The sequence below is a fragment of the Brienomyrus brachyistius genome, chromosome 2 (assembly GCF_023856365.1).
Source record: "Brienomyrus brachyistius isolate T26 chromosome 2, BBRACH_0.4, whole genome shotgun sequence".
Classification (NCBI taxonomy): Eukaryota; Metazoa; Chordata; class Actinopteri; order Osteoglossiformes; family Mormyridae; genus Brienomyrus; species Brienomyrus brachyistius.
The window spans coordinates 31,646,958-31,662,159 of record NC_064534.1 but is presented as its reverse complement, the minus strand read 5'-3'; the positions used below and the strand labels follow the sequence as shown (position 1 = coordinate 31,662,159).

The following is a 15,202-nucleotide window of genomic DNA, read 5'->3' as shown; positions in this document are numbered from 1 at the left end:
ATACAGAACTTGTTTTCAATGAATTAATTAACGAGTGTATATGAATTGGCTGCCACCTCTATGTTGTAGATGCCTTTTGCCAGATTTACTCATCGTGGGATTGGGTGAGGATCCTTCTGACGTCCTGAAACCAAACACCTTCCCACAATAACTTCCATTTCACAGCTTCTTGGAGACTCCTGGCAGAATTTTCTGGGGACACGGGGACCTGTTGAAGCCGGAGTGTGGAGGTGGGGGGGGGGGGGGGGTTTCACATCGGTCTGACCCAGGACCGTCAAAAGAAACCAGAGCCAGCGGACCCACTGCCGGGCTTTACTTTGGGACAAGGGGTTCTTTCACGGCAGAACAGTCGGAACTCTGTACGGAGGGGCTTGCAGTTAATGCATCATGCAGTGGATATGTGGGGGGGGGGGGGGGGGGGGAGCACGGGAGAAAAAGCAATAGCCAGAGCATTGGATCATGTGGTTTCTAATTGAATCCAGACGTGGAAGCTTGTGCTGCTAACACGACATTTAAATTACACCCCCACCCCCACACTTCTTTTTGTTGCATAGACTAAACAATCCCTTCTGAAGCTGCAAGATCAGGAACTGTGAGAAGACCCCAGACGTCACGTAAGAGTCCACAGCACAAGCCTGGTACAGAGACTGCAGCACGGTTAAAGGGCAGAGGGGTGTCTTCTCACACGGATTCTAACGGGCGATGTAGATCACCCTACAGACGGCCAGGATGCCGTTTCTTGATGACAATTACACCCCTCGTATTTCACTTCTAGCTGCCTGCTTGACATCCGAGACACTTCTGAAGTGTTGATGTTGGCATTCCTTGCTGTACATGGTTTAGTTTACACCAGATCTACATTAAAAAAGAAAGGAAACTATTTAGATTACAGCAGTGGGAAGGTAAATTGTTTATTGAGATCAACCTTTTCCGCACCAGTCAGCTAGTCTACATTCACAGCAGTCAGGTCCCCTGTAATACCTTCAAATCAGATATTAAGCTGTTGCATAGTTATTATCTACTACATAAGCATAAGGCTGAAAACTATTTTTGATGACTCTGCACTTGACCTTACTCTGATTTGTATTTGGGCTTCTGTAGGGTCAAAAATATGCCTTTTGCTGGGGATTACAGAGATTTGAACTGAATCTCTAATGATAAAATGCAAACAAAGGCCCCATACAGGACAACTTCCAGATATGGTAGTTGAATGTTTGTGGAGGAGGGAAGGGTGTAAAGGAACTGAAATGACTTGTTGACTGCCAGTCTAAACATATCTTGGAACTTGGCCTGTAATCAAATGCCAGGTCTTTAGAAAGAGTTAAGGCCTTAAAACTGAGTCCTGTAACAAAGCCAGCAGTCTAGGCCCAGAAGCCTAATGAGATCCCTCGGTTGCCATGGAAACAGGCCGAGATTGCATCCACATCTGGTAGCCATTTCAGCCCTAGAAAAAAAAATAAAGAAATTTATGAGCAAGGAGAAAAGGGCTAATATTTTCTACAACACAAAGCAAAAGGAAAACCACAGTAACATTATGCACTGGAGCTGATGAAAAATATCAGTTTTCTTCAATCTGTGTTGAGATGACCTGCTTTCCTACTTACATCATGGGTGTTTAACCACGGCCCGCTGCACGTATCTGACGCAGCGTGCACATATAATCATGTAGGAACTGTGGTGTCTGGGCAACATTAAAGAAGGAAGACGCCAGAGAACAGACTCCCAAACATGACAGGAACGTTAACAAAGACTGTGACTTGTCATTATAGAACCACGTGAGAACAACCCAAGTACGTCCTCCGTCTTATATCATAGCTCCGTTTACTAAATCCTGCACCATTGGCGTTAATTACAAGTATAACAATTTAATATCAGAGGATATCAAGCCAATGTTTTTCACCAGAATAGAAATGATTTGAAGATGAATTTGTCAGTAATACATGTATGTTTGTGATCTAAGGATGTGTTCCTGGCTGGATTTCTTTTGTCTGTTTGCAGGAAGTAAGCTTCAAATGGATGCGGTAGCTCTAAATTAACATCTTTCTACTAATCTTGGCAGTAAAAGCGAGGTTGTCTGCGTTCTGCCGTGAGGTTTAAACCATACTGTAATAATAGAGAAGTGAATATGCATGCTGGTCTCCTCGTGGCACAAAGTCAGACTTCCAGGCTCTGTTTTTGAACCAGAATGCCGGACTGTCGCAGGAAATCTGATTGCTGAAGACGCACATGTATCGGTCAACAGAGTATCAGTATTCCTGCACTGAACAAGAGAAGGTAATGGACAAAGAGTCAGATCAGAAAACACAAATGGAGGATGCAGGAGACATTATGGCCAGACACATGTCACATATATAATGCTGTAAAGACGGCACATGTAAAGGTCTGGGACACAGAGGCAACATTTGCTACTCACAGTTGTCGTGTTGAATGCAGATGAAATGGACAGTGGTAATGATCTGTGACTTTGATAAGGGCCTGATCATTATGGCCAAACACCTATGTCAGACGACGCCAAGGCTTATGGAGTGATTATGGCCAGCTTTGGTGTGGATTTGCTGAAAGTGGTATGAAAACGGAGAAACCATGGTCCGCTGACAGGGAGTTGGGCAACCAAGACTTGTCAATACGTGATGTAAATGAAAGCTATCCCATGTGGTATGAACCAACAGAAGGGCACGAATGGCAGATAATTCTGAAGATGGTCAATGGAATAATGTGTCATGACACAGTGCATCAAGCCCTGCTGTATATGAGGCAGCTTAGCCACAAACCCATGTTACAGTAACTTCTTTCCGTCGGCGAAAGCACCTACAATGGGTACGGAAGCATCGAGATTGGACTTTGTAGCAATGGAAGAAGATGGTTCACATAACTCAGCCAAGGTCCATAATGGTTATTGTTAGCATGGAATTTTTTCCTGGATGGATGACTCTTGAATAAGAAACATGGTCAGCGATACCTAGATGTAGAAGTTCATTTACCAAGGCCAGTAGTTTTTCCCTGTTTTATTGTAAGAAAAAAAAAACAGCTTCCTACATGACTTTGCAGACGCAGAGCCCCAGTGTAAGGCTTGGTGTGACACCGAAAGACAAATGGTAACTCTGGTAAGTTGAAGATAGCCTGATTTGGAGAGTGGTCCAAATTAGAAGGCAAGAGCTGTTGTCACATCCTGCTATTTGCTTTGCAGTTCCCTCAGAAAATCTGGCAGTCTCACATGTCACACTAAAGCCCTCGTTATTTCACTTATTAGGATTTTCCCGTCAAAGCCATTTCCCCTAAAATCTAGCAGCTTCTTCTTCTCTCATAATAGTCCTGCATTATTTTGCCTTTAGGGGCTTGTCCAGCCCCCACTTCTGTATCCTCACCGTTTCCTTATGCATCCTGTGGATAATAGAGGGGGTGTCTTTCACGGAGAACAGGTCAGGGACGTTTATTTGTTTGTCTTCACAGTCAAGACGAAATTGGATGTCAGTCCGAGGTCTTGTGCTACTTCATACCCCCTCCCTTTATCCCGAATCCCTTTTCACCCCAAGTCTGCCCCCCCCACTCCTTTTCCCCACTCCCATTTGACCGTACGCCCATGGCAAAGAGCACCGACAGCATCTGTCTCACTTTTCCGATTTTGCCAAGCCAGACGTCTGTCTTCCAGCAAAGCCTTTTATCTCTCGTTCCTCCCGGAAGCTTTTCATGGCACAACCCGTGAGTCGTGCCCAGCCACGCTTCCTCTGTTGAGTCAGTTACAGCCCATTTTCCTTTTTCCCCCCCCACACCCGGGGGCTAACTTTCCCAGAGCATGATTATAAAATCCAGGCCATCGTTCATCTACATCCCTTCATCCAAGTTGCTCCGGGTTGTTTAACATTTTTCACAGTATAAATATTTGTTCTCAGCTTGAAAATAAAATCAATAAAAATTACAGTTTCTCTGGGATATTGGTCAATCCTGCCATAGCTCCTGGTTATTTACAATCAATTATATAAATTAGTTTTGTGAATAACTTTCGAAACAAAATGCCATATTGTTAAAATCAGTACAGTTGCTTAGTATTATCCATTGTTTGCTATCTTCTTGTGCTAACTAAAAAATAAATAAGTAGAACAGAACATGCAATTATTAATCTTCCTTTATTAGGCAATTTCCTGTCTGACGTCGGCAGTTTCGGCTGAACGTTGTCCGACTGTAAATGGCACAGACTTTTTCCCTCTTTGTCAGCATTATTCTGAGAGTTTATTTAAGAGAATATGGCTTTAATGGAAAACAGGTCAGGCTCCCCCCGCCCCCACCTCATCCCTCATTTCTCTCTCTCTCTCTCTCTCTCTCTCTCTCTCTCTCTCTCTCTCTCTCTCTCTCTCTCTCTCTCTCTCTCTCTCTCTCTCGTCCTTCACACACTCTCCCTGTGTAGCGGTAGCAGTGTGGTTCAAGGTTTCGGTTTTCACATGCACAAAAAGCAACACGTAGTCTATTTTTTCCACGTCGTAAAATCTGAGTATTGTAATCCTTGAAATTAAGGGGGTGCCTTCTACATTACGTTTGCGCAGTGTTTTTTTCCCTCTGGGATGGAAAAGATTTCCACAGATAAATTCAAACTCTGTTATGCAGCATTCATAAACACGGTAGTTTTCGACCTACGTTTCACATACATTAGCACATTCTGCCCTGATAAATGCACCGTGACACGTGACCGCTTAATGAACCGCATTATTTTCTATAGACATGTCTTTAAAAACTAAATGCTGTGTTGCGAAAACATGTTTAACGAAAAAGAGCCCGACAGTCTAAAAGTTTCCGAAATTTCAGTAGGTTACACATTTTCTAACTCTTGTTTTAATAAGGTTTTTTAAAAGCAGAGACCTTAGATGGATGGGCGGACTGATTCACATACCCTTGGGGAGGAATCGAAGGTTAACAGTGGCGCACGAGATTCTTGAAAGTAAATTGATGTCTATTCTGATGTAAAATGTTTTAACAGCACATGGAATAAAGTAAATAATACAGTGTACTCACAGAAATAGCAGCTTGTGAGTATAATTGCAGGTCTGGACACTTGGAAGGAATGGAGAGAGGAATAGAGGGCAAAACATCTAAGGATACTGAAAGTGAATTAATGAGCATGCAGCAATGTTTAAGAAAACAAATTTGATGAATAAATATTTTAAATGTAAAAATGGCAATGGAATATAGGCTATGGTCACATGGTCAGATAAGGAAGCATGTTTCAGTTCTGTTTATAAAGTACTACTTATCCGAGTCTTTGTTTTGTTCTGAAGCTTAGTAATATGTAAAGATGGATGAATGGATGGCTTCCATCCTCCAGGTACATTTCACCCTGGATGGGATGCTCGCTAACCTTAATGTAATATTATGATGTTTATATAAGAAAACAAACATATGTTTGTTGTGTGACACACATAGTTTTGGATTGCTGTCTATGTCCATCCATCCATTTTACCTAACCGCTTCTCCTATGCAGGGTCACCAATCCATCACAGGACACACTCACCATTCACGCCTGTGGGCAATTTCGCCAACTTCAGTTCACCTTAGTATGTTTTTGGACTGTAGAGGGAAACCAGTGGAAACGCCATGACGACATACAAACTCCACACATGTAGAGCAAACGCTGGTCTCCAGAGGTGAGAGGTAACAGTGCTAAGCAGTGTGCCACTCTGCTGCCCCATATTGTCTATTATATGTCATTTTTAAATGCTGAACTATATTGTTGTGTGTGGAAATTCTAAAGCAGGAGTTATGCAGATACACAGCTGGTCTGGTCTGATTCACTGTAAGGGACGCGTCACTGGCTACGGGAGTGAAACATCCTCACAGAACGTGACGGCTCTGTACAGTGTGCAGCTTCCTTCATTTGAACTTTCCTGGTTTTTTTTAGACTAATGCCGATATCGTGGTGACATGTGGGTGGCTCTCATATTTTCCACTCAATCTAGAACATTCTGAGGACACTTTGGGGTTTGGCATTCTTATCCTTATCTGTGGGTAATTGGGCTGCCACTGAACGACAGATTTTTAGAACAAGCATCTGTCCAAGAAGAGCTATCTTCGTGACATGACTTCCTCTTCACAAAAACCTTAACTTTCCTGTACTGAGTATCTGTCCTGATGTACTTCCACCTAACCAATGAAAACCTGAACTTAGCAGTATAGCCATTAACATAAGCAAGATGTTAACATGCAAGGTCTTAAATGAACATCGGAGGCCTACTTATTCCTTTATTCCTAATGAATCATGTGTAAACAGAAAATATAAAGCAAAAATAAAACAGGTGATGTTCATGGAAAAACAGGGAATGGCTGTATTGTTCATGAAACACTGAAAGAGTATCTCCCTATTTCCCGCTGACAGCCAGATGTGTTGATATGTCAGCATTTAAGGATCTGCAGACCATCATCTCCAGATCATCACACACAGTGATCTCTCTCCATTTCCCTAGCCTGCTGAGCTAAATTAGTCCTGTTCTCACACTGCTCGACTCTTAATTCCTTTTACCCTGACTGGGGGGCCCTGTAACAGAGGGGGCCCCTGACACCAGACTCTGTGAGGTACCTCTGAGTACAAATGAAATTCCATCTCCTGGTATCTTCAGGTCTCCAGCTCACGAGTAATGAACAGTTGATGAATGAACACTAGGTGGTGTTTCCTGACCAGGATGGGTTTTCCAGGACCCCAAGTTAGAAACACCAAGGGATGACATGTGTAGGGATGACATGTCTTTGATTGACTCCACTGAGACACACCTGGGCGAGGTGAACAAAGCACATCCACTGCAAGGTCACCAAAACAGCTAATTCTTTTAAATCCAGATCTGCAAACAGTGGGTCCGGAGCTCTCTGATGCCACTCACTGGAATCACGGAAGCCACATGTTCGGCGTTCTGTTGACAGGCAGACTCTGCTCGTCTGTAATTAAATTCTTGTCATAGCAGAGATCATAAATAAGAAATCAGGACTCGCATACGCTAAACTGTCACAGCCCAGGAAATACCCCATCACACAGTAAGATTCCTACAAATTTAATGCCATGAAGTGTTTGTCACATGATGCATCAAAATCAACACTGGAGATAATCATTATTTCTTGAGCTTGTATTGAAAAAACATGCTGTTTCTTTTTGTCGACTTTGTTATGTCACGTTCGGCAGAAATTTTCCTGAAGAACTGAATTAGTCTGCGGCCCCATGACATTCATCCCCAAGGTGCAAAGGGATGTGGACAGATGTATTTACCCTAGCAAAGCCCCTGCAGCCAATACAGTATGTTGTTCTTGATAAGGTTCTAATGTTACAAAATGACTGGGAAGGAGCTTGTTGCTTTGCCCAGATCTGCTTGCTGTTTTGATTCAGCAGAAGTCATTAGGAATCTCCACGCTTCAGCACGTAACTCATCGAGGCTCAATAAACCACACAGCTGGCCCGAGCACTAGACTTTGGTGGCCTGAGCAACAAATGAATCTGGAAACCTTATCTCTGTACTGAAACGTGCACAATACTACCACTGGGATTTGCAGAAATATCACCTGGAATGTTCCAAGGACGTCACAAGTCCCCAGTTATGACTGGGTCATGTATTTACACCACCCTGTATTAACTCAAAGGCAGCTTAGGAGCAGAATGTGGTTCCTTGTGTTTTTATTGAATTAACAGTAGGTAAAGCTCCAGGAACTTGAGGACATGCTCTCAGTCTGTAAGGAAAACATCTGTTCTGTACTCCTGAGAGTTCTGACTTCTGTGAAGGATTCCAATAGAGATTGCCTGTAAGGGGACGGACATAATGGACAAAAAGCCCTTTTGTGTCAGATGATTTTTTTTCATCCAGTGCATTGAGCTCCTTTGATTTTCCTGATCAAATTGATATCAGTCCCATTTTTGAGCAGTGTACAAATCCCCACATGGCATGATTTTAAGGGTATTGGTGTAGTTTTGCTATTAATTTACTTCTAACTGAAAGCTGGAATGTATAATAGAAAGTTAATTAATTAAAGATGGTTTCAAATATGCCCTGGATGGGGAAGTTTGGGTGTATGCATACATCTTCTAGTCTTGTGTTTTTGAGCGGGTTGCCATATTGAGTAAGCTGATTTGGTTGAACTGGTTTAGTTAAAAACTGGTGGGACTAGTGCAGGTCTTAATATAAACTTGTGTCAATCTTTAGGACTTACAGCTGTTTAACATGCACAAGAATCTTACATGTTAGTTGGACAACCAGATGAGCTGCATTTAGTATTTACAAGAGGCATAAGAGCTTAAGGCTTAAGGAACTAGGCTGATAATGCTGTTGATTCCAAGATGGGTTCCCTCCTGCAGCAGCCTTGGTTAAGGTCCTCGTCCCGAATTTCTCCACTAAAATCCAGCTGTATGGATCTGGATCTTTTATGTAACTCCGGATAAATCTATCAGCCAAAAGACTCTACAAGAGGGTCTCTTCCATAAATCCTGGAGGCGTCAGAGGGCAACGTGCCTTTCTATGAAATGTTAGCGCGACATTAAAATGTTTAAATTCCATTTGAAATGCAGATCTCTGTCCGTTCAGGTTACAGAAGCCAGCCGGCCGAAGGCACAACATTTAATCTATATGCAAAGGGCGAAACCAGTCTCTCTTATTTCTCTTCAGATGCTGCATGAATTACAGCCGCAGTGACCACACTTCAGTCACGTCTGTGCCTCTGACATTACTCATAGCCACGAATATGGTTAATACAAATGTGTGTGTGTGTGTGTATATATATATATACAGTATACACACACATGCAGTACTGCACAGTACGGCATATAGCATATGTAAATTGGCAGTAACACAAAAAATAAACAAGAATTTAATCCCTTCTCCAAAAAGTTACTGGTATGTTGCTCGATGGCTAGATTAACTGCACATTGGTTCCCAAACCTCTCCTCAGGGGCACCTTAGCCATTCTGTGTATTTTCCAATTTCTTCACCAGCTGAATTAATTAATTAATTAGGTGGGGTAGTGGTTGAGTAAAAAATTACATGGGTGTGTGAATGTTCGCTGCTATTTGCATCTGGGGTGATTTTAAAATGTTTTGAAATGACATAATATCACAGTCTTACACCCAGAAGAACATCATTTGAAATTCATGCCTAAGACAACTGTACAGTGCTCTATATATATATATATATATATATATATATATATATATATATATATATATATATATATATATATATATATAAAAACTGCATTGCGACTCTGATTGATTAAAAAAAGACTTTATGAAGAGAATTATTGTGGTTGTTTATTTGTCTGCTGGAGCATTCTGGAACAATATGAATATTCCTTTTTTCCTTTCGCAAGATCGTTTACTTTTATTTTAATGACCTTCAAGTCAGCACCTGCTGGGATAAGGAGCAGACGACATACTGTAGGGATGCCATTTGGTTTTCGAGTCGAGCCTCCTCTCCCGGCGCAGGCTGACTCTGCACTTCGGAGGGTTCTGCCACCTCGCCCCAAAAGACGCTTGACTCTCTGTGGGGCTGTAACAGCCCAGTCCACCAGGAGCAGAGCGAGGGCGATGATGGCGGGGATGCTGTAACTCTGCGAGGAAGGACACAGATGCACGCACTGCTATATCTTTTCTAAGTCTATATCTTTTCTTCCTGTTGTTTCTCGCAACTTCTCTTCAAACACGAACTGGAAAACAGATGAGAAGGAATACCGAACAAAACATCTTGGCCTTCAGCTTTCAAAATTAGTGTGAAAAAACAATTTGTTACATTTTTCCACATCTACCCAAGGTCTGCTTTTTAAGAGATCGCCACCCCCCACGAGGCCAGAAAAATAGAATAAAACACATGTACAAAACAAGCATGCGGCAGAAACACAGAAGCAAGCATCAAAGGTGGACGAACACGGGCCACATGCACACCACACAAGTACGATACAAGAAACAAACCTAATACAATCCCCATACCCATACATCTCAGAATGTATGTAACTAATTTAATGCAACTAAATTAATGATTAACAGCCCCACAAACAAAAAACAACTTCTTAAGAGTCATAATTCTAAGCATCAAATGATCACAACATTCTGGAGACATGGAATGAGTGAGTGCGTGAGCATGTGTGCTTTCCAGTGTCTACGCAGGACAACGGGCTCTAATTAAACACAGCAGCAGATTGGCAGGGGGTCACGGGAAGCCCTGAGGCCCTGCTGCAGACATCAGAGCACAAGAGGAGGCATCTCAGTCAGCAACAAGCACTGAGATGGCAGATAGGAAGTGGTGGAGGGGGCGGTAGAAAGCTTCCACTACTAAGTGTGAGGAACGAGGCCGCGAGGATCTGACCAAGGGGAAGAGACACTTCCCTGCTCCCCCTTTTTGTCGCACATGCCAGTCCCAGGGCAGGAAACCAGTAATGCTCAACTGGGGCCAGTGAGCAGCTTGCCATGCTAATGGTGTTATCTTCCAGGTGCTTTTGTTTATATAAGATGTCCTACGTCAGAGATACGTGGATGCCCCCTGTTAGCAATAATTAGGTCGTTACTTAATATATGCATTATTTTTCTAACTTATCGAAGCCAAATCCCAGCTGCTTTGGCAGGACTGGGTCATGGGATAATTATTTTTAGCATGGTTTATTTTCTTGTGTTTAGCTTCCCAGTGCCAGAAGAATATCTGGGGGAAAAAAAATGTGCAAACGTGTGCAAACATTTTTGGGATTTGGAGCGCATGACCGGACAGGATTAACGATACAACTACGAGCGGGGAGTGAAAGTGAGAAGTGACAAGCAAGCAGGATGACGTGAAGCCCCTGAGTCACACGTTCAATGGTTTTGGTAAGTGCTAACTCAACAAGAAGCCTGGAGACAGCAACATTATTTCCCATAAACACTGGGGTGTATAATCAAAGCGCCGAACGTCGCTGTCATCCAAGCAGTCGAGCTTCATGCATGATGGAACTTTTAACCCCGAATTACACCCCAATTGTCACCTGAAGTCCAATGTCTCACTCGGTGGATGACTGTACTGCATTACTGCCCTTCCTCGGGAGACTGGAGCCCGTGCCACTGTTCTCCTTCGAGAGACCATGTATCCGGAAGCTGAAATGTACAGTACTGACCAAGCATCCCAACCTGAAGAAGGCAGGTCTAATAGTAGCACAATTCAAGTTACAGTCTATGACTGTCTTTTGGTTATGATAGTGTTCTCTATGTCATTCTCTCTCTAACACACCCACATACAATCCCCATATTCATATCTTTGTGGGGACTCCCTATTCATTTCTATGGGCAAATCCCTAATCCCAATAATGGCAACCTTAACCTTAACCACACAAATCCAAACAAAAAACAAGACTTTTGGCATTTTTTATATATATCAATGAGTTTCCTTTGTGGGGACCAAAAAAATGTGCCCACAAGGACAAAACTGAAGTTTTTTTTTTGTTTTTTTTACCATAATGTAATATATACATGACCCCCACCCACAAACAGATACACACACACACACAAAACAGATATATAAACATCTGCTTTTATATCACACTCAGTTTTGACACAGGGCAATTAAAAAAACTTATTAAAAAACCTAAATTATACAGCGATAACAAGATATGTATAAATATTGCGGGTGTAACGTTTTAAAATATCAGTCAGTGCTAGAGATCTGTAGTTGTCTTTTACAAATACAGCTAGGAAGGTATATGTTTCCAAAATGGAGCCCCTTCGTATTGTTTAACCCTGAGAAAAGCCGGGACCTTTTCCAGAGTAAAGAAGCCCGCGACCGTTTTACAGGCGGAGCTCCTCTGGCTCACCGTCAGTAGCGCGCGGCTCCAGAGCGTGAAGCCGGAGCTCCGGGGTTGACAGGAAAGGATGGTTTCGCTGCAGCATTCCTATCTGGAATGGTTTATTTTAGTTGGAAACATAATTGTCTGTGGGTTTGCGCTTGGAAGCACGCTTCGCGTTGCCAGACTCCACAGATGCAGACTCTGTCGCCCTCTCTCAGCGACATGCTGTAATTACACCCCGAGAAGGGCCAAGCCTTCTTACTTATAAATAAAGGCACATTTCCTGGCCTGTCATCGGCAGTTTGCATCCATTCAGAGCCAAGGGCCAAATTCTGTAACTGGAGACTAAACATGTATTTTTTCTACATTTGAATTCCTACTTAAAAGTAACAAAGGTCTCCATGCTGTCTAATTAGTCATATGCCACTTCAGGTCAGCTCAGGTTGAGGAGCATGCACTGATGCAGCACGTTGCCACACCCACCACACAGCAAAACTCCTCAGGATCCCAGTTGATGACCCCCCAGGCAGACACAAGGTCCAGTCCCACCCTCCTGAAGTGACTATCCATCTGCCGCAGCCAGGTGTTACGTGGGCGTCCCCTCAGCCTGGTCCAGCCGCTTGGGTCCTCAGCAATGAGGATCCTGCGAGCCGGATCACCCTCAGGGAATCACGCCACATGGCCATAGTGCCGTAACTGACGCTCCCTCACAATGCAGGCAATGTGCCTCATTCAGGGCTCCTCTAGCAAACGCTCATTCGACACAAAGTCAAACCAGCGGTACCCAAGGATTCTCTGAAGAGACACAGTACCGAAGGAGTCCAGTCTTTGTCTCAGTTCACTGGATAGTGTCCATGTCTCACAGCCATACAGCAAGACAGGGAGCACCAGGACTCTAAAGACTTGGACCTTCGTCCTCTTGCAAAGATATCTGGTGCCACACACCCCTTTCCAGTGACCTCATGACCTCCCCCGCTCTTCCAATCTGTCTGCTGACTTCATGAATGTCGCTGCCAAGGTTGGTAAATCTCTCGACAAGTTCGACATTCTCCACAGATAGACACACTACTGATGGCTGTGCCTAAGAAGTCATTAAATGCCTGGATCTTGGTCTTTATCCAGGACACCCACAATCCCAGACACTCTGACTCCCAGTCTCTCAAGAGCCCTGATCAGAGCCTCCATCGACTCCACTAACATCACAGCATCGTCGGGAAAATCACGATCAGTAAATCTTTCTTCACCAACGGACGCCCCACAGCCGCTGGACCCCACGGCCCTGCCCAACACCCAGTCCATACAAGCATTGAACACAGTAGGAGCAAGAACACACCCCTGGTGAACCCCAGAATCAACTGGGAAGAACACAGAGGTTCACAGCACTCACAGTACCAGTGTACAGGGCGGCCATGATATCCAGCAACTTCGGGGGGATCCCACGAACTGAGTTAAACGCTTTACCAAGCACTGAGAGCAGTGTTATCCCCCTGTAGTTGCCACAATCCAGGTGATCACCCTCCCCTTTCCAGATAGGGACTGCAAGTCCTGTTTTCCAGCCAGTTGGGATGATGCCTGTCTCTCAAATGGAAGCAACGATTGCTCGCAGTGCCAGGAGGACAGCCTTACCACCAGCCTGGAGAAGATCACCCTGGACACCACAGATCCCTGCGGCCTTCTCTACCCTCAGCTGATTCACCACCCTGTAATCTCAATGAGACTGGATGATTCACAGCTGATTAGAGGATCAGCCTCGAGAACCGTGGACCCAGAGATGTCCAATGTCCAAGCTGGAGGATCAGCTTTAAAGAACCACTCAAAGTAGCTGGCCCAGGCGAGCCACAACTGCAGTGTCATCCATAAGAACCATATGTCACTTGCTGAATAAAAATTAGTAGTATTTTTTATGTAACTAGAAGGATGCAGTTCAAGCAGTAGTGGTTGAATAGCAGAGAAACACTCAAGTATCAGATGATTTTTTTGCTTATCTAGTACAGGATGAGGGTCCTGCTGTTGGGCCCTTGAGCAGCTTGACTAAGCTAAACACAAAACTGTAAGCTGCTTTGAAGTTGAACATCAATATGCAACTAAGTGATAAATATGTGGTTGGTGGATTCTAGGAGGCAAATGTCCAGCAACAGGTCTGAAACCTGAAAGCATGATATTCCTGGTTATTCTACAACACATTTTTGTGGGAGAAAATGGCAAAGGCACAGCTGGTTTCCAAGGACGGTAAAAGCTCTGAGGTGGGGGTCAGGGGTCTACTCTAAAATGCACAAGATACAACATAACATTTTAAAACTTGAAATGGTCAGCATGGATCTATACAGTCTTTCAGTAAAAGATTTCGTTTAAGTCTTTTAACCGTTTTTAAAGTTATAAGTCGAATGAAGATAAATAAAGAAAACAAGTGCTGAAAGTACTGAAGCATTAACAGGTTTCTCCCCCCCACAGCCACTAACATTTGGTGTAGTCCATCTGTCACATCAGCTTCTAGTCTTCATATCACACGGGAGTGCGCTCAAAGGCAGCACCTGTACCCAAAGATGTGGCTCATTCTGCTATTAGCTTTCGCCATAACTAGCCTGGGAATCTGCGAGAGGAACACGTCAGACACGGCCGGCGAGGAGAAGCTGGCCATAGCCAGGGGTAAGATCATGGTGAGTGGGACAAGCTTCTGCTAACGTGGCATCGCCTTTGGCAGTGATTGGCTACCGTGCAGCATATGTGTTGATCCAACCGGTGTCGCTTCTTCGCCTCCAGGCTCCCAGCGTGATTGGATGATCGATCAAGAAGATGCCTGAACTCCGTGAATTTTTGATGGAGCGCTGGGCATTGTAGTATCCTGTTTGAGCTCATTTCACAATCACAATTCACAATGATGCCCAGCAGACTGTCACGTCTAAAGTGACTGCTTCAGTTTAGCTGTTTAAGTCGGCAATTTACAATGTAAATGATACCTAGGGCTGGGGCTTACGCTTTGGTGTGTTTGAGCTTCACAGGTTAATCGCATTTTAGAGCCAGATGTAAGCTTCTTGCTTGCTTGTTTGGATGGCATTTTTACACTGTTTGCCTTTGACTCCCAAAGCCATAACCTAGAATATGAATCAGGGGAGGAGAAAAATCCTCGGCTCATTTTCTACAATGCGAAAGAGGACGTCGTAAAGGTGAGCAGAAAAGTGATTTGATTTAAGTGATTAATCATACAAGTTCCATGGATGCTTCTTATTTTATGTATGCATGGTACATTTTTTTGTGCCACGTGGTTTTTCAGACGGTTCCGGTGAAAAAGATGAAAGCTGATGAGATCAGCAATCTTCTGGATTCTCTGGGTTTTTACAAGAGGTCCAAGAAGGGAGAAGAAGTACCTGAGGAATTCCAGCATTTTCCCCTGAAGTCTCCCAAAGATGAGCTTTGAGGACACCCTGTGGCTACCTTTGTTACTGCA

At 43.7% G+C, this 15,202-nt stretch overlaps 1 protein-coding gene across 1 annotated transcript; it reads left to right on the top strand.

The window, feature by feature from the left end:
- The first annotated feature begins 14,280 nt into the window (after window positions 1-14,280).
- Window positions 14,281-15,202, top strand: selenoe (selenoprotein e). The gene is made up of 4 exons (XM_049004699.1): window positions 14,281-14,414; window positions 14,518-14,594; window positions 14,843-14,921; window positions 15,029-15,202. The coding sequence occupies exons 1-4, from the start codon at window positions 14,301-14,303 to the stop codon at window positions 15,170-15,172; spliced, it is 414 nt and encodes a 137-aa protein (XP_048860656.1). The 5' UTR covers window positions 14,281-14,300; the 3' UTR covers window positions 15,173-15,202.